We start from the raw sequence: 19,282 nt of genomic DNA, 5'->3' as shown, positions 1-19,282 counted from the left end.
CAAATTTACTTCCAGGCTCCGTTTCCACGCTCATTTAACAGCTCATCAGTCCATCTCAAGCTCTATTGAAAATAAAAGACCACCGAGGGGTTGATACAAGCATGAACTCTGTGATCTCACTGGGTATTTGCCAGGCAAATCCACCACAGCAGGCTCAGCTAGAAATTGAAATACGTGACTCACAAAATGTAGTCAAGGAAAATATTTCTTGAAGAAAAGCCATCAGATGTTTCCTTGCATGTTGAGGATATAGTTTGTTTTTAACGAGCTGAAAAATGTCTCAAGATAAGGCAAATGTGAACTCCACTGACCGGTAGCCAATCACCTGGCCTGCCTAAAATACTACTGCAAACTAAAATTTAAGACATTACCATCCCACATAGTGTGTTCATTATTTCCTTTGTCTTTTCACCATTTACTTTTCCTAGCTGAGAAAACTGATGCCAAGATGAGGTGAACAAGCTTACCAACTAATCATAGGCTTAATAGATAGTAAATCCAAAAATAAAATCCAAATTTTGGCTTCTGTAAGGGTTCAGAACAAGGCACCCCAAGAGCAGGGTTTGCCTAACCTTTTTGTCTTCCTATTAGCAGGAATGTGGCAATGATGGCAGGAGCTGTGGCATCCATATTGGACCATGAGATAGAAGCCAAGTCTTGAGTAGGACAGAACAAAAAGACAGACAGATCCTAGGTCTCTGACTCCTTTTTGTAGGAGAGTCACCGTACCAGATACAAACTTCTGGCATGCTGAAGTTATTATTAACATTTTTGGGGGCTCCATTATCGTAGATAAACCTATACGTCAGCTAGTTAATATAACAAGTAATAAAATTATCTGTGTTTTATTCTATTAAAAATAATTACAAAAGTTTACATACAAAGAACTGTTCTTCTAAGCCATCTGGCATCCAATGGTGCTGCTGAAGTATCTTCAGAGAGAATAACCATTTACATTATTTTACTGGGTCCCAAAATGGAGTCCTTGGGTTGGTCACTCACCTTACTCATTGGATCTGGCCCAATTGATTGTAATGACTTTCCAAAAACCTAAGCTACCATCAAAGATGTGCTACTGTTGAGACCTGGAAAGCAAATGAACCACAAGTTTCCCTATTCCCTTTCCTACACTGGAGGAAGAAAACAGGTAGGAGAAATGGCTTTCTCCATACCCCATCTCTCTCTCTCTCTCTCACTGAAGGTTCCTGTGGTTATAAGCACCAACACCCAACAAATCAACCATACAGCTAACTGATATTGACTGTACCACCTCCCTCAAGAGGAGGTGAGGAACACAGAGTGCCGAGGTTTAAATACGAGCCTTGCCACTTCCCGGCTCTGTGGCCTCAGTGGTCATATCTGTGGAATGGTGAGGATTACATTGTGGGAACTGTTCTAAATGCAGGTAAAGCATTTACCTGCCTACACATAGGAAGGACTCAGCAAATGTTTTATATGTGTGTATGTCTCTACCATATGTGTGTACATACATGCATGTATTATATACAATAGATATGTATGTCATACATACAACTTACATATGCATGCATGTCTGCATACATCTGTGTTATCTATAACATATATTCACTTGATATGTACTGTGTATGTATTAGGTTGGCCCCAAAGTTTATTTTTTTCTGCACGATGGCTCTAGTAGCACTTAGTTGTCTTTAACTTCATTGTAAACAACTTTGTTAGACTGTATTGTGACAGATGTCATATCAGCGTGCATTTCTAAAAACTTATCAAAATTGGTGAACTTTTGTGTAGCCATTTTAATATTAAAGATGGAACAAAATACACATTTTCAGTATATTATGCTTTATTATTTCAACAAAGGTGAAAGCGCAACTGAAATGCGTGCAGTGTATGGAGAAGGTGCTGTGACGGATTGAACGTGTCAAAAGTGGTTTGCGGAGTTTCGTGCAGGAGATTTCTCACTGGATGATGCTCCGTTTCAGGGTAGACTAGTTGAAGTTCATAGTGATCAAATCGAGACATTAATTGAGAACAATGAATGTTCTGCCATGCAGGAGACAGCTGACATACTCAAAATATGCAAATCACTAAAGTTATTGGTGAAAATGAAAAATGTGTCTTTTATTTTACAGAAAAAAACTAAACGAACTTTTTGGGCAACCCAATATATATGTGTATACATTTGCGTGTGTATTTCCATTTCTTGACTGATTTGTACAAATATTCTGATTTCTGTGAAAACCAAGTTGATTCATGAGAATAAAGTGTCCTTCTATCCCAAGTTCAAAACGATCAAAGATTATTGTCCTGCCATTTGTAATACACCAAATATTAAGTGCATCTGCCACTTAAACATCCCCCCAGGGGCTGTGAAAGGCCCAGCGGGATTTTTGGCTGCTCTGGCCCAATCCCAGGAGGGGCATGTGGCATGTGAATAGTGAGCAGGAAGGGCACCTGAGGCGGCAGTTTCTGGACCTGCTTCACAAGGCTTTGAACTATCATTTTATTTTCTCAGTGACCAAGGGAGCTTGTTTGAGCCATCAAAAAGGGATGCTAGCAGGGAAATACAAACACCCTGCCAATGGAAGATTTCCATAAAGGCAGAAATGGATCAAAGAGAAGCTCACAATAGAAGCAGTACTCTTCCCTACACTGCCCCAAGTTTTTTGAATGGATTTTTTTTTTTTAAAGTCAGCTCTGCCATTGCCTAGGTCTCCAAAGCAGGACAGACCTGCACCACTGATGCGGACGCTGAATGCAGTCTGTGCAGGGACACATCTACTCCAATTGCCGTTCCCCAGTGATCCAGAATCTGAAAGGTTTTGGAAGCCTCAGTCATTTGCAAAATAATCAAGTATAAACAGAGTTGGATTGGTCAACCGCTGCCACAAAGCCCACTCCCCAAAGGGAACCACAAAGCCCCTGGGCACCCGTTCCAGGTCACCGAATGGAAAATAACGCAGCCCTTGGCAGCGCTTAAGTTAGTTTACACAGAACGTGTATTCACTTATTAATTCGTGTGTGTGTTTTAAGGAGGCTCCATCTTAAAAACAAACAAACAAAATGAAACAAAACCAACCAACCAACCAAACAAAAAACCCCCAACGCAGCAGATTGGCTATAATGGGAGCTTGGTGAGAGCACAGGGGAGACAGAAACGCACTGAAATTTTCAAGTCTAGCATTACAGTAGGGACTCAGGTGAAAAGTGGGCCCTTCTGCCTCAACACCTGCTGCTAACTGAAGATGCCCATATGGAGCTGAAGCGCAGTTCATCCCGAGTCCCTCAGATAAGCAAGCTGAGAAGGTTGTTTCACTCCATTAACCATGGCAAGGACACATATAAGCTATTTTAAAATATTCAAGTTTTTAAATGGTGGAAATTTTAAATCTCTTTAGTGTTTTACAGTAATAACCTCTGGCATTTCTCAAAACAATTTATGTGACCAAGTCACTCGCTGAAATGCCAGTTATAGTAGGAGTGACTCACTGGACATGAGAAAATTACGTGTAGAGGTTTTTATAGCAATCAAACTAAATAGATATTTTTAAAACAAGTAAGCATAGCCTGACATTTTAAGTACAAAAGTTACCGTGGCAACCATAACATACACCATTTCCTTTACCCTAAAGATAACTTTTCATAGGTAATAACATCACAGAAATAATTCAATGAAGCATTCTATTTAAGATGAAAGTGTGTAGGAGACTAGAATTGGTGAGGCATTCAAACAACATCTTAATTAGTTCTCAGGTCCCTGCAATGGTGTTTCCAGGCTTCTAAAGGAGGAAGTCTCACATAACATTACAGGTACTGACATCATTTATGATTTGCTGTGTGACGCAACTTGTGGTTTCAATCAGTTTTGTTAGCAACCCTCTCTATTTTACTAATTGCATTAAAGTATCAATGATAATAATTCACTACATTCAAACAATGCCCTTTTGCAAAGTTCTGACTCTCCCTGAGTGAATACCTTTCAGCAGCACGTTTTATCTGCTGAAAGATGCAGATAAAACTCAATCTGAAAGCTGCTAATACTGTCATTAGAATAGTCAGGACTGTGTAAAAGAAAAGAGAAACGTCTCCTCTATGGTGACGCACGCGGCAGGAATGTAGACCAGTACTGCTGCCATTCTATCACCAGAACACAATGCTTTTTGAAGACAACCCTTTTGTTTTGCTTTTAATCCTTATCATGGTTTCTCTGCTCAGAGGTACATCTCCCCCATCAGACTGTGCTCTTCCTCAAGGCCAAGGACTCTGTTATCTACCACTACAGTTCTTGAAGTTTCAACTGCACTTGGGCAATAAATGTGCACAGTGAAAGTTTGGAAGCTGGTTGGGAAAGCAAGCTCTCTCTAACAATGCCTTCGATAATGTCAATAAAAGCATCAACATCACAGCAAATAACTACCAAGGATGTTCAGAGTTGGGCTTCAGGTGGTAACATTCTTTCTCCCCAGGCATCTCAGTAGCTTACTGTCACAATGACAAAATGTCAGCCCTTCTCTGTAGCATCATAAAGACATTTCCTCATGGGAATGGCAGCAAAGATGGCTCCCAGCTACCTGGGCAGATGATCTACCATGGGGTAGATTGTTCTTTCCTTCATGGTCACTTATTTCCCTAACTTCTCAACTTCTGTTATCACTTATTGGGAAAAGCCATCTAAGCTCTCTTCAACTTCAGGGAATAGTCAAGACAGGCCAAACTTTTTATCCTTCCGATTTCAAATAATAGTATACCAGTATGGCAGACATCCCAAAGAGGGACTAGGCAAAAGGCCTGGACGTGGGAGCGCGTGACGGGAAGAAGAGAGTTTCCTGGCTGGCCAATATGTGGCTGTATGACTTTTGTTTGATAATACTTTCATGAATAAACACCTGTTTCCAAATATAACAGTAGGTACTGTAATAAACAGGGTTCTGGTTACTTGACATTTCATATCACGATGAACTCTTAATTCTCGAAAACCAAGGTATGAGTTTCCCCATTCTTAATGCCACCCTCAAAGAGCAATTGTGTATTTATTTTGAGTAAGGCCCATGAATATTTAGCAGTTTTATAGAAATAATACTAAGGATAAGACTTTCAGACAACCTGTGTAGAAATCTCAGTGGGTGAAATTATACCGAATTTTTTTTTCTCACAAAGCTGTTAAGGTAAGATGTACCAATTGAAAACTCATAGTAAGATAGTAACATATTCAGATATGTGTAGGAATAATTAAGTTGTATGGACATAAAAACTGGACACTTACCTGGAACTGACCACATTTTTATCAATTTCAACTAAAAATATGGAGGAAAAACTTTCCTACCAATATAAAGTATAGTTAATTTTCTATGCCAATATTAAGCCACCAAAAAGCATTCGCTAAATATAAGTGAAACGACAGGTTGAACATAACTAGAGAACTTTCTCCACGTCACACTGAACAATTCCCCACACAGGTGCACCGCACACCTGAAGAGAACTTGGCGCACACAAACCCACATTCACTGAGGAGACAAATTGGGGCCTGATTCTTCGCTTCCCCAAAGGAGCTGCTCAAGAACAGCATTCTTTGGTACTTAAGTATTTGTGAGGGAAACTCCAGGTTTGGGGACAGAAAAGTCTAAAGTCTTTGAAGAGTAGTTAGCACGAGGCTATAGCGTCATCTGCAAAGTTTCAGGAAAAAAAGTGAACGAGTACTTCTTTTGTGTCACTGCAATACCAGGCTGGAATTGGCCCCTGGGAGAGAATATTTAGGCTGCTACTTCCTTTCTAGCTGTTGGACAGGTAGGCTGTATTAGACTGAGCCATATTACGTGCCCAAAATAGTCTAATGTGGTCTATTTCATGTGTCTCAACGTAAGAATTTCACCAAGGACTGAGAAAGTCGGGCAAATGTGACACTTAAACCAGCCACTGTACTATCAGCAACTCTTAGAATAAAATAAAAAGGTTAAACCTACTACTTGAAATTAGATGGTGAATGAAAGCGTAATTGGCTCACTTCAATGCTCGATGCCATCTTCTTTTGTTATTGTACATGAGTATTTGAGAGTTTGCCGGGAAGAGGCTGAAATAAATAAAACCTTCAGGTGAAAAGAATTTTACACTTCAGTTTTATATCATACATACATGGTATTATTATTTGCTTCAGTATTCTTAGCGTAAAGAACGCCTTGCTTGTGGTAAGAGTTTAATGGATGTTGACTGAATGAAACGAGTAGGTACAGATCAGCACCAGTAATTAGCAACATCCAGAACTGGGTTTTGTCTACATCGAAAGAGGCTTGTCCTGATGGCGCCTTCTGAACGGGACAACTTCTTCCACACCTGGATCCTTTAATTTAATGTCTAGAAGCTCTTGCCCTCTTTCAGACCAAATCCCAAACCTTCCCATGGGCTACATATTTTAAAGGCTTTCAAAGACCATCTTTTACAACTTCAACAGTTCAGTGTAGATCAGTGTATCCCTACCTTGGAACACTTGACATTGGGGGCTGGATGACTCTGTGTGTGGGAAGGGCGCTGCCCTGTGCACTGTGGGATGTGTAGCAGCGTCTCTGCCCTCCACCCACTAGACGCCAGTAGCACTCTCCCCTCGGCTCCAGTTGTAACTACCAAAAATGTCTCCAGACATTGCCAATTGTTCTCTGTGGGGCAAAATTGACCCCAGTGAAGAACCATCAGCATGATAAATTCTTCTTCAGATAAAAAAATAACTCCTTGTTGCTTTTTAAAGAATAAGAAACCTCCATTTCTCACCAGCCCCTGAAAGAGTGCCTGACTTTGCAAATACTGTCTCTGGGCACTGAGGAAAGACCCCGCCCAGGCAGCAAGTCAAACATCTTCAAGCCCCCAACCAAGTAGAGGATTCTAATCAACAGCCCACTCTGTCACGGTCAGTCTGGTTAGAAGTTTTATTTTTCCTTTCAGTGACAGCTCACTTGTCATGTTAGGCTGAGGAAACTGCAAGTCAATCACACAGCAGAAGTAGCGCCATTTTTGCTCAAATCCCTAAATGCTAAAGTAGAATGATAAAAAGTAAAAAGAACTTAATTTTATACCTGAATTTAGACTTCAGTTTTAAATTCTAGAGTTTCTACATCGAAAGACCATTCCAAGACAAAAAGACATATGACCAAAAAAAGTGAATGTCAAGAATGGATTCTTGCAACTGGGGCCTTTCAGGATTACTGACGTCTCAAAGTACGGATGTGTGTGTGTGCGCATGTGTGCTGGCTGGTGGGGAGACAGTAGGCAGTGGGCAGAAAGTACCCAGCAGTCCCGTTTTGTTCTGGCCATCATCACCAACAGTAAAGGAGAAACAGCACTCTATTGCAAATTGCATTTCCAAAGATGTATTTTAGGACAATTTACATTTGTGATTTCTGTTGTCTCCAAGTAAATAAAACCTTGAGGCCTTGTGCAGGAATAAAAATATTTCTGTGATGTGATGGGGAACAGTCGTGCATGTAATCTCACTTGACGGCTGAATAAACCGCTTTCCAGAATAAATCAAGCTGGCCCTCCAGCACAGTGCTGGCCTCCTCTTTGCAGGGTGAGCAGCTATGTAAAAATATTCCAGGAAAAAATTTTCCATTTAACTACTTAGGGAAACTAGGTAATCTTGAAAGGAGCGAGAAAAGTTCATTTTCACGAGCAACATCACCAAAAATGGAAGTAACACTCCAACAGAAGAGCCATATTTAAATCATTCTAGGGTTGCCTTAGCTATATTGCTCTAAGGTACCAGTGGAAAATGAGCTTTTTCCCCTTCTCTTTCAACTAAGAATTGGCATCTTGAGTGTAAATATGGCTTTCTGATGGAGCAAATTGGATCAGACTTTTCTTTTAGAAGAAATCCACATTTTAACATATCGAGGGTTTTATTTTCTTATCTCATTATAATATGTCAAGGGTTTAAGTAAAAGTACCTCACTTTGCTTCAGTTGTTTGGACTGGGCTTGAACGTGATAACTCAGAGTCAGCTTCCCCCACAGCTTCTACGTTAATCTAAACAAGCTTGTCCATTTCTGCAGAAGTCAAAGGTCTGTGGCAGGAAACATGGTATTCCATGGAATTATACGTAACCCCGATCGAGTGACTTTTTCGTTTTTAAAAAGCCACAGAAACTATGGCCTTGAATAGATTGTTTTTAAAGATTTTATTTATTTATTTTTAGAGAGAGGGGAAGGGAGGGAGAAAGAGAGGGAGAGAAACATCAATGTGTGGTTGCCTCTAGCACACCCCCTACTAGGGACCTGCCCCACAACCCAGGCATGTGCCCTGACTGGGAATCGAACCCGTGACCTTTTAGTTCTCATGCCCGCACTCAATCCACTGAGCTATACCAGCCAGGGCAGATTTTTAAAAGGTGTGCAAAAACATCACTGGGGGACGTAAAAGAAGATCTAATTGTATGAAGGGATACAGTATGTATACAATTGGAAGGTTCCATATAGTAAACCCAGTGACTATCATGAAAATCATTCTGTAAATTCACTGTGATGCCACTCAAAATCCTAGCAGGAATGTTTGTGGCACATGAAAAACTGATTCCAAAAGCAAAAAAAAAAAAAAAGAAAGAATATCTCAGATACTTTTAAAGAAGAGCAAGAGCACAAAAGTTCTGCAAGGAGATAACCAGGCATGTTATGAATCTACAGAAATTAGAACCATGTAGTATTAGTGCACAGATGGCAAAATAGACCAAAGATCAGAATGGAGTCCAGAAATGTACACACACACACAATAGGGAAATTTAGTACATGAGAGACGGTATTCCATAAAGATCAGTAGGGAAAGGAGGAATATGAAGTCCCTGGTGGTTGATGCATAGGAAATATAAAATAAAAATAGATTTGTAACTCACACTATTCCCAAAACCCTAAAATCCCAATGGAATAAAGACTGAAAAATGAAAAGCATACTTAAAAAAAAACCTTTAAGACAAAATACATGAAAATAGGAGAACATCTTCATCACCTTGGAGATAGGAGCAATTTTAAAACAAGATAAAGTAAAAGGCAGAAATCATAAAAGACTAGAGAAAAAGACATAATTATTCTGCACAACACAATATGTGTCTGATAGTTGATAGATAAGCCACAGAGAGGAAGATGATATTGCCAACATATTTAACTAAGAGTTAGTATACAGAAAGTATAAAGAATTTCTATAAATCAATTAAGAAAAAAACAAAGAAAGATATAAATGAAAGAGAAAACACAAATGGCCAATAACTTATCAAAAGGTTTTGTCCTCTTTAGGGAAATTCAGCATAAACAATGAAAAACCACCTCATACCCGTGGAAATTTTGAAAAATTAAACACTGTGACAAAGGCCAAATGCTGTGAAGATACGGAGAAACTGGAGTGCTCACACACTACTGGGGGGAGTATGAAGTGACACCCCTTCTTGGAACGCAGTGGTGACACTATACCATCTAAAGCCCACTTTACGCGATGACATCATTACTTCAGTCAGCGAGATGACAACATTTCTCATCGAAGAAATGAAGACATTGTTATTGTCTATGTCCAAACAACACAAGAAGAAAAGTTATTTTGGCAAAACAGTTTCGTATCTATTTCTGAAAAATTTCAGGATGAAAACTAGGTTCAGACCTTCACCCCTTTTCCCAAATCTGCACTCGGCTTGGAATACCCGCCAGCCAACAGCTGACTGACTACGGTTAACTCAGACGATTTCTCAAACTCCATCTTCTTCAGGAAACTAATTGAAGGGAGGCCTCAATATATTATATCCTTATACTCTGAAGACACAAAATATTCATAGTGATCATATCCTGGCTAAATACACAACATCTCCAACTTCCTCTTTATTCACAGCCCCTCATGAGGTACTTTCCATTCTGAGGTGGATAATGGGGATGCCTGATCTTTGTAATCTCTCATCAGTTATTTTCAAAGTCCTTATCACACCTGCTGTGTTAATGTTTCCCCCTTAAGACAGGTGGTAGGAGTCAGTGGTTTGTGCTGAAAGCTCTATGCATGTAGGCATTAAATAAATACTTTTAACCATAATGATTTGGAAGCAGGTCTATTTTCTGGACTCAGAAAACATCGCTGAGTTTTAAAATAATGTTATTAATGTTGATCAAAAGCTGTTGGACATACGAGTTCATACTGTATGATTCCATTTATATAAAGTGCAAGAACAGGCAACACTATGTCTGCAAAGGGGGCTTGCTGGGGATTTCTGAAGAGCTGATAATGTTCTGCTTCCTAATCTATGTTCTTAATGCTGTCATACTTACCATGGAATATGCCATGTGAGAAAACTAAAAGGAAATATTTTTTTATACTGCTGCAGAATTAAAGTCATCTTAAGGGTTTGCATTTCTCTGCTAATTACATAGCTCCTTGTGTGAAGGAACAGATGCCTGAATTTAAGCTGCCATTTAAAAACCCACCTAAAAGAGTGACCTTATTTCATATGATGCACATACAAAATAGCAGATTTTCCAGCCTCCTTCTAACCTTTGCTTCCCACATCCCTGCTCAGATTTCTCAGAAAACACCACCTGAAGGTCTCCGTCAGTGGGTAGGAGTTGAGGAGTTGAGGGAAAAACCAGTGCCTTGTCTTACAACTCCTGCATCCCTCAAACACATGGGAACACATGGTGAAGTCATGACTGCAGACCCCAAGGAAGGAATAGAACGTGCAGGAAGGTTGCCTTAAAGCCTTAATCTGGGGAGATTTGATTATAGCTAAGGAGATGAATTCTAAATTTAGAAAGGCCATCAAGGTAATTAAGGATGTTAACAAATGGGACAGGATCCTTGATGTCTTTCTACTTAATGAAGAGAACAAAAGATGATGAAAACGATTTTAATAAGCAAAATGAAGTTCCTATTGATTTAGTCCTTTCAAAGATAGAGTACCCTGAACATCAGGACAAGTTGCCAAGGGAAGCCGGGCACTCTATCCGCATGGGGGTTGGTCTCATTATTGAGATGGTTTAGGGGCCATTTTACTGCAAAGAAAGAGTCAATTAGGGGGCCTGAAAGGCTCCCCCTTATAGCTCCAGATCCTCTGGTAATATTGACAAAAGTAAAACAAAACAAAACTTCCTTCAGCTACAAAAATCAAGCATCTTTTTCCAAAGGCAACACCTTTTAAACCAGGGGTCTTCCCATTTTGTAGATGTGTTCAATCAAGTTCTCAATAATGTTACTATCCAGATTTTATAATATTGTATAGCACCAAAAGTTTTCTATCCCTTTACTGGAAAGCAGTGATTCTCAAAATGGGGTGATTTTGCTACCTCCCCAACAGTTGTTATTTGGCAATGGCTGGGGACATTTTTGGTTGCCACGACTACGGGACTATTACTGGCATCAGTGGGTGGAGGCCAGGGATGGTGCTAAACATCCTACTGTGCACCGGACAGCCACTCAGGACAAAGGATCAGCCAGCTCAAAATGTCAATTGTACTAAGCTTGAGAAATCATGCTTTCAAAGTACACTTGAAGGGGGAAGGAAAGGAAATTTCTTTTATTTCAGTCGGCAGTCAACATAAAACAAATATGAGGGGGGACACAAAAACCCTGGAATTTATTTATAAAAAATTGTATATTCATTCTTACATGTTTAAACTTCAGTCATTTTCATAGTACTGTCCATTTGATGCAACACACCTATTGAGACATTTTTTCCACTGCTCAAAACCGTTTTTGAACTCGTCAATTTTGATGCCTTTTAGTGCTTCTGCCAGTTTTTGTTTCACTTCTTCCACATCAGCAAAAGTTTTTCCTTTGGACTTTTTTTATCCTGGGAAACAAAAGTCGCTTGGGGCAAGACTGGGTGAATAGAGAGGTTAGGGCATGAAGGTTGTGCCATTTTGGGTCACAAACTGCCAAACACTCAGTGCAGTGTGGGCAGGTGTGCTCGTAAATCACCCATATGAAATGGGCAAACACACTGAAAGTGTCCAAAAAGAATTCACTGCATCCGAATGCAGCCTCTCACAACAACGCCAGCTGGTACATGGATACAGATGGGTTCCCAGAACACTCACCTATCAAAGGAAGCTTGGACTACAAGGGGCTCTCCCTCCAGAAAATAATTCTGTTTTTGGGGGGGTCTCCCTTGTATACCAGCAAATGCTATACAATAATTCTGACTCAAGATTATTTACAATAGATCTTGCCACACCAAGTTCAAATATACTGAGTTACATACAGCAATTAAAAGTAAAATTTAAGACATCAGGTTTAAATACTTTTTCCCTCGGCAAAATTTTTTTGTAATCAAGTAAGCAATTTTTACTTCTAGACATTAAAATCCTATTTTCTGATTCCTATGGAGTATACTCCTTTTTAATTCAGTGGTCAGCTCATCTGTCAGATGTACTTATCAGATGTAAGTATCAACCTACAAAAATAAATTTTAAAATAAATGGCCAAGATTGATGAAGAAAAATAAAGAGAATACAAATGATCCACCTCACTAGGAATGAACATCACTACTGCCCCTGCAGACAAGAGGGCAGAACACGTGACAATGTTGTGTACAACTTTAGGCCAATAAAGTTAGTAACATCTAAACCAGAAAACGTCCTTGAAAAACACAACGTATCAACACCAAAACAAAGAGAAACAGGAAATCGAATAGTACTATCTTTGTGAAAGAACTACAATTCAAAAACATTTCCACAAAGAAAACTCCAGACCCACGTAGCTTCACTGGTGAATTCTTTCAAATAATCAAGGAAGAAATAATACCACTTTCAAAATTAATAATCAAATAAACATATAGACAGCGATCAGGTTCCATTTCACCAGCCCTTCTGGAATCACACCACAGATACCCTTTCCATTCCGGAAAGGCTCACACTTCCTTTCTTCTCCAATTTATCTTTTGAAAGGGAGGAGACAATAGACAAGAGTTAAAACATTTTTGCAAGATTCATTTATATGTGTCCATTTGTAATCAGTTAAAATTTGTTACCCCTCATCTGGCTTTTTCTGCTGCACACCACCTCCACCCCATCCCCTCAGCCCTGGACTTCTTATTTTCTACTTTCCTCCTCCACTTACTCTCTGCTACAGCCAGGCCAGTTTCTTCAGGATCCTGTAGTAAACCTTGCTCACTCCTACCTGTCCTTCATGTGTACCCATTCCTTTCCACCCTTCTCAACACACCTAAAATCCAACTCTCCACCAGAAGCTTCATATGAGCTGGAAGGTCTCACCCTTCTCAGAACTCCTAGACTATTATTTGGAATTTTTCAATTAGACAATGATTCGATCTCACTGGCTTTCTTCTGTCTCCTCAGATAGAATGTCATTTCCCTCCAGCGGTTGATTCCCTGCTTAAAATCCCTTCATGATTCTCTCTGTGACCCAAAGGGTAAACGACCAAGCTCTTTACCAGCCTGGCCTGTCTTCCTGCCTCAACTGTCCCCCATCCTCCCACATTCAGGCCATGCTCAACTCCTCATTGTGCCCAAGCAACAGCCCCTGTCGTGCCTCCTGCTTCTCCACATCTGTACCCAGGGCCTGCGATGACCTACCCTGCCACACTCTGACCCCTGTGGGTCTGCTGATTCTTCAAGAATCAGATCAAAGTTAATGGCCTCCTCTGGGAACCCCTCTTTGAAACACCATCCCATTTTACTCCCTCTGAGGACGTTATTCTACAGGACCTTGAACTTATTTCTCTTATAATTGTTTGTCTGCCTCTCTGAAGTGATTGTGGGGATCTGAGGATGGGGCTGGGTCTTGTTTATGTATTTATATTTTTGCTTCAGGACTTAGCAGAGCACCTGGCTTAATGGAGCAAGACTCTGGATGCTCATAGAGTGAACACCCACCTTATACTTCAGAGCTCGCATGGCGATGGGTGTGTAACGGGAACTCAAAGGCTTAGACAGTGGCACTTGCTAGTTACATGGCAACAGGTACTCATTTAACCCAATTGGACAAGACGAGCATGGAAATACAAGGCTGCCGTTAGCTTTCAATTCTCAGGGCAATAATGAATTGCACTGAAACCGTGTTTCACTCCAAGCTTCCCTGCACTTCAAACATCTGACAAGAAGGAAGTAGTTTTCACCAGAGAGAGAAAAAATATTTTATAACATCAAAAGAAAAAAGCTAAAGGCAAAAAAAAAGCAATGAAATAACACTCAAACTGCTCTTTAAATTGTTTCTGTGTCTGTGTCTCCCTGCAGCGATCCAATTACTTCTAAAGTGACTTCAAGCTCTGATTTCTGTTATTCTGGGAATATCTGTGCTAAAAGTATTAATATTATGAAAGAAAAAGAATTAATGTCATTTGCCCTATTAAATTAGTACAGTCTATCACAGCTTATAGTACATAAATAAATATAATTTTACATACCTTGAAATCTACACATTTATAATGTTGATAGACCTTAACAATGTGTATTTTATGTGATAAAAACCTTTATCCTTTCATCAAATGTCTTTGGAGCACCTACTATACAGGAATTATTTAAAATGAACATTGGACTATAACAATGAATAAAAGTCTTTGCTCTTGACAAATTTAGTATGTGAACAGATACTAAATAACAGTAACCAGAAAAATCATGTTACGATTATTAAATGGGTGATACTGGCTTTAAAATACAGTAGAAGCACTCTAACCAGCACTCACCGAATAAGCCCTTATTCTCTATTCTTTTTGTAAAGCACGATGACCACTGTCCACAGAACTTGACCTCAAAGCTATTCTCAAGACGTCTCTGGATGACTTCTCCCACCAGCTGAATCGTGTACCTGAGAGTCAGTTGTTTCTTCCCAAACCTGTTTATGCCAGTTGTACTTGTTCCTTTAATTATTAAATGTAATTCAGAATTACACACACGAATAAAATATGAGTGCCAAAAAGTGAGTTTTTATGTCTTTGAAAGCCAAGTCGATTGCTTTGGAAAGTCTTAACCAGGAGGAGACACTTGGAGAAATAGTTGCAAAAAGAAAAGCACAGGCAAGACAATTTTGAAGCCGTCTAACTGCTTGACCCTGATACAGCAGATAAGGCTCTGCTCTAAGAAACCCTTGGACGGGTCAAGTGCTTTGGGCAACAGCTTTTTCTGGAGCAAAAATATACTAAATGATTAATAACATCCTGTTTGTCACAAACAGTACTCCTATTCGGCTACAAGGTTTCTTCAAAATGTCAGTCTGCATGGGAAACTTGAAGGGAGTGCTCCCCAGAACCGGGGGGTGGGCTGTTACTAGATCTTTACACCCAGAGGGAGGGAAGCTAGCACATTCTGGGATACTTCCTGCGGGGGTATTGGTCAGGATACCATCCCTTTTACTCTAATTGTTTATGAATTCCTGAGCAAACTTCCAGAACGGATATTGTCTCTATGGGTCCTCAGTGTGCTTCCTTCTGAGTCTTGCCTTGGAAGGTGGCCTGGGCCCTGTGTGGGGGGTGCGGAAAAGCTCTCTGGAACAGCCAGCTCTAAGGAGAAGAGGGCAGAAGCCAGAGCTGGAAGCTCTCCCCCATCAGTCTCCTTGGAGAAAGGCCAGTCACCCTGTTGGCAGGCACGTCAAGATGCCAGACTTCAATGCAAGTGCAAAGGATGCCTCCGACGCGGGCTTCGTGGAAACTAACAATGCTCAGTTAGGGACCTGTTTTCTCATGTGTTTCAAGCATGACATTACCCTCTCATGTGTTTTCCTAATTTACATCCATTTCAATGTGTAAGAGCCCCCCACCAACTAATTTCATCAAATATTTTATTTTGTAATAAATGGAGATTAAGAAGAGAAAATGATTCATCCAAGGTCACACAGCAAGTCAGTGGAATCGCTGGGGCGGGCCCCTGGGCCTCTGGCTTGCCCAGTTTTTCCTGTTTCTGGGTCCTGGGCAGGACAGCACCGGCTGCACCCGGGAGCTTGCTAGAAGCACGGAGACTCGGGCCGTGTCCAGGCCCACTGAGTCGGAAGCGGCTTTTTAAACAAGACCACAGATGGTCTCTACGCACATTACAGTTAAAGAAGGGCTGCTCCAAACCAGATTTTTAAATCGATTTTGTAAAGTGATAAGTTCATAATCTTCACAGACATTTTCTTGCCACAAGATGGATCAAAACAATTACTTAGCTGTTTTTCTGTATCTCACATAGAATTTTCACTTAAAATTATAGGCAGCTAATGGAACAAAATCGGCCTTTCTCTCTGGATACGTGATCCCTATTATAGCAGGACGGATAGCTCATACGTGACTTATAAGAGGTTACCGCATTCAGTCCATTCAGTTGCTATGTCTTCAGGCCTATGAATAAGGTAACAATCAGAATTCTGTTAGGCAACGTGAGTTTCCATCAGACCAAACCAGAGTGACACTGAGAATGTGCACACGTGTGTGCACACGCACTTGCACAATGGCCAATGTGGAACTCCTCAGCCAGTGAATTAATTAGTCTCCTCACACTCATTTACTTGGTGTACTGCATACAAACAATACATCAACATTTTCCCATCGTGCAAAACAGCCGAAGTTACTGAACAGCCAAACACACTGCAAACATCAATTGGCTCATTGCATTTACAGGAACCACCCGGAACAGGCAAATCCTCAGAAAGTAGATTAGTGGCTGCTCTGGCTCAGGCTGGGGGGGGGGGGGGGAGGGGCGCGGAGAATGAGGAGTGGCTCATAATGGCTCCAGGGTTTCTTTTTGGGACAATGACCATGTTACTTACTGGTGGTGGCTGCACAACTCTAAATATACTAAAAATCCCTGATTCTGTGCACTTAAACATGCCAGTTGTAATGGTGTGTGAATTATATCTGCACAACATCATAAAAAATCAATGGGCTCAACAACAAAAAATGTTTTCATTTAGGACGCTTGGAAACATACAATTGTACACACCACCACTGCTCGTTATTTTATTTTTTAACTTAAAGATTTTGAATACCTTAAAATTGGATTCTGAAGGGGCTTTTTTTCCCACAAACCTCCTTCATTTCACCGGGAAATTAACCGATACAGGTTTGAGGAAGTGACGTGCATGAGAACCCAAGTCCCAACTCAATGGACCAATGGTCAGAATTTTCCCAGCATTACATCATTTCAATTAAAGCATTCATCGGGCATGTTCGGTAATTGAATACATCTGGAAAAATAAAACCAGTTCATGGCCCTGTGGTGTATTTACTAAGAACCTACTAAAGAAAATCAGTTTGTTTCCTTACTAGCATGAAGGGAACTTTCTTTTTTTATGTAAAAACTAAAAACCAAAACCAAGGATACAGGCTAAACCAGCGAAGTATGCACAAATTAACATAAATTGGCAATTGAAGTGCAGAACTAACAATTGTCCAAGACACAAAGTACTTCCTTGAGAACAGGCCTCTGATTTGGGCACTTGCTTCATGAGAACTTCCACACCTACTGAAAAATAAAACCCTCGCTTAAGCCCAGGGTATTGTGAAAGCCGTTCTCAAGAAGGTACCCATGTGATCCTTAAAGCTCCATTTCTAACCTGTACAAATCCCAACGCTTGGCAATAAAAAACCAGAAACAACTTTGTTTCAGGAAAATTAGTGAGTGCTTTTGTCAATGCTGCACTTTGTGGAACTTCAACATCGTTGCTCCAAGCATCGCCCAGAGAGTTACAGGCTGAGCAGCGGCCTGATCTTTGTGTGTGAACCTCATTTAAAAGGGAAATTTAGAGTCAGCAAGAGGCGCTGGGGAGAGAGCAGGGACTGTGGGGCGTTGGGGGAGGACAGGGAGATTTAAGTGATGTGACTACTCACGTGGGGGCATTAGGAGAAGCAGGAACCAGAGTTACAGGTCCCGCAGTTCTGCCCCTTCTAGAAGGATTTTACCCTAGCTCTCCCCTAACTCTTTGGTAAGCAAATTTCCTGTTGGATGCAGGGGCCTTATTTCCTTTTGTATTTTGATCACCTAGTAAATTAAAGAAAAGAAGATTTAACTACAAAATTCTTTGCACTTCCTTTTAATGCAAAATATTGTGCCTTCCTTACTATACCTCACCAAAATTTTAATTGGCACAAAATTAGCCCCCCTCCCCACCAACCCACACTCAACAGCAGAGGGGATGTGGGATGGGGTAAGGGGCCAGGGATAGTGGGTGGGGGGACCGGCAGCGAACTTCCTAGCCCTCACCATTAACCCGCAATGGTTAAACCCACTGACTGCTTCATTAGCAATGCTTCGGAGAGGTCTTCAGTCTGTGGCTTTTGTGGCGCTGGTGGCTGGAGTCTGTCAGCCACTAGAGAAGAATAACAGAGCAGGGAGAGAACACCCTTTCCCCAGTACGGCGCTCAGACATTTCCCGGGGTGCAATGGAATTAGGTTGATTTCCACCGCACTCTACGAGTTTCCCTTTTAACGACAGGTTGCTGACGGCAGCATTTCGGGGTGTTAGGAGGTGACAGAAAGAATCCTCCAACCGCCTAACATCCGCCCCGGCCCAGGTTGGAGATTTTCAAGCTCCAGAGCTGGGCTTTCACCGTTACTAGTCAATCGCCAACTGCACTGAAACCTTCTTGGCACACTGTCTCCACCTGCGCCCAGGACCGCATTTTAAGAGTTGGAACAGAGGACAAAGAAACCCTCCGACCCATCCTGTCCCTCTCCCCTCCCACCTTCCTGGTTTGAAGAGTCGCGGTTCTCAAATGGGGTTTTCCGAGAGACTTGGGGCACTGGGCGCTTGTCTCATGTGGGTTTAAGGCCAACTGAACCATGGCAGGGTGGGACAGGACCGAACTCAAAGCCGGGAGCGACAGGGAGGGAGAGCGTCCCGGGAAATGGGCAAGAAGCTAGCTACTCTCTAAAAACCCCATAAAATAAAGCCACCCTGGACGCTCCCTCTGCTCTCTCTGAAACCCTCCGGGGAGCCCTGCTCTTCCCTCCCCGGGGTGCAGCCTAAGCGCTGCCAGAGCGCAGCCGAGGTGGGAACGACCCCAGGACGGGGCAGGGACGCGCACCTGGGCGTTCGGGACACCTGCGCTGCGCCCCTCCCACCTCCAGCATCCCCGTCCACACCCTGGCCCAGTGGTAGAGGTGCCCCCAGGAGGCCCCACCTGAGCAGGGTTGGGCGCGGGGCTGTGGCGGTGGCAGTGGCACGGGGCCAGCGCGCTGGCTTACCCATGTTTGGAGACGGGCGGGAGGGGCACTGGCTCCCCGGGGACGGGCCGAACCGGTGGTACGAGTTTGCAGGTTGGGCGGGCACAGGCTCGGGCTGGGCTCCGGGTGGGCTGCGCTGGGCTGCTGGGCTGGCGGCTGGCTCCTGGCTCCCGGGCTGGGGTGGGAGAGCAGCGCGGCTCCGC

At 41.9% G+C, this 19,282-nt stretch overlaps 1 protein-coding gene across 1 annotated transcript in view; it reads right to left on the bottom strand.

Moving 5' to 3' along the window:
* GPM6B (glycoprotein M6B) overlaps window positions 1-19,282 on the bottom strand; it is a 137,132-nt gene extending 117,850 nt beyond the window's left edge. The window contains exon 1 of the mRNA XM_024569921.3: window positions 19,101-19,282. Within this exon, the coding sequence (XP_024425689.1) occupies window positions 19,101-19,104 (4 nt within the window). The 5' untranslated portion in view covers window positions 19,105-19,282. The remainder of the gene's footprint in view (window positions 1-19,100) is intronic.

This window comes from Desmodus rotundus, chromosome X, assembly GCF_022682495.2.
Source record: "Desmodus rotundus isolate HL8 chromosome X, HLdesRot8A.1, whole genome shotgun sequence".
Lineage (NCBI taxonomy): Eukaryota > Metazoa > Chordata > Mammalia > Chiroptera > Phyllostomidae > Desmodus > Desmodus rotundus.
This window is presented reverse-complemented; position numbering and strand designations above follow the sequence as displayed.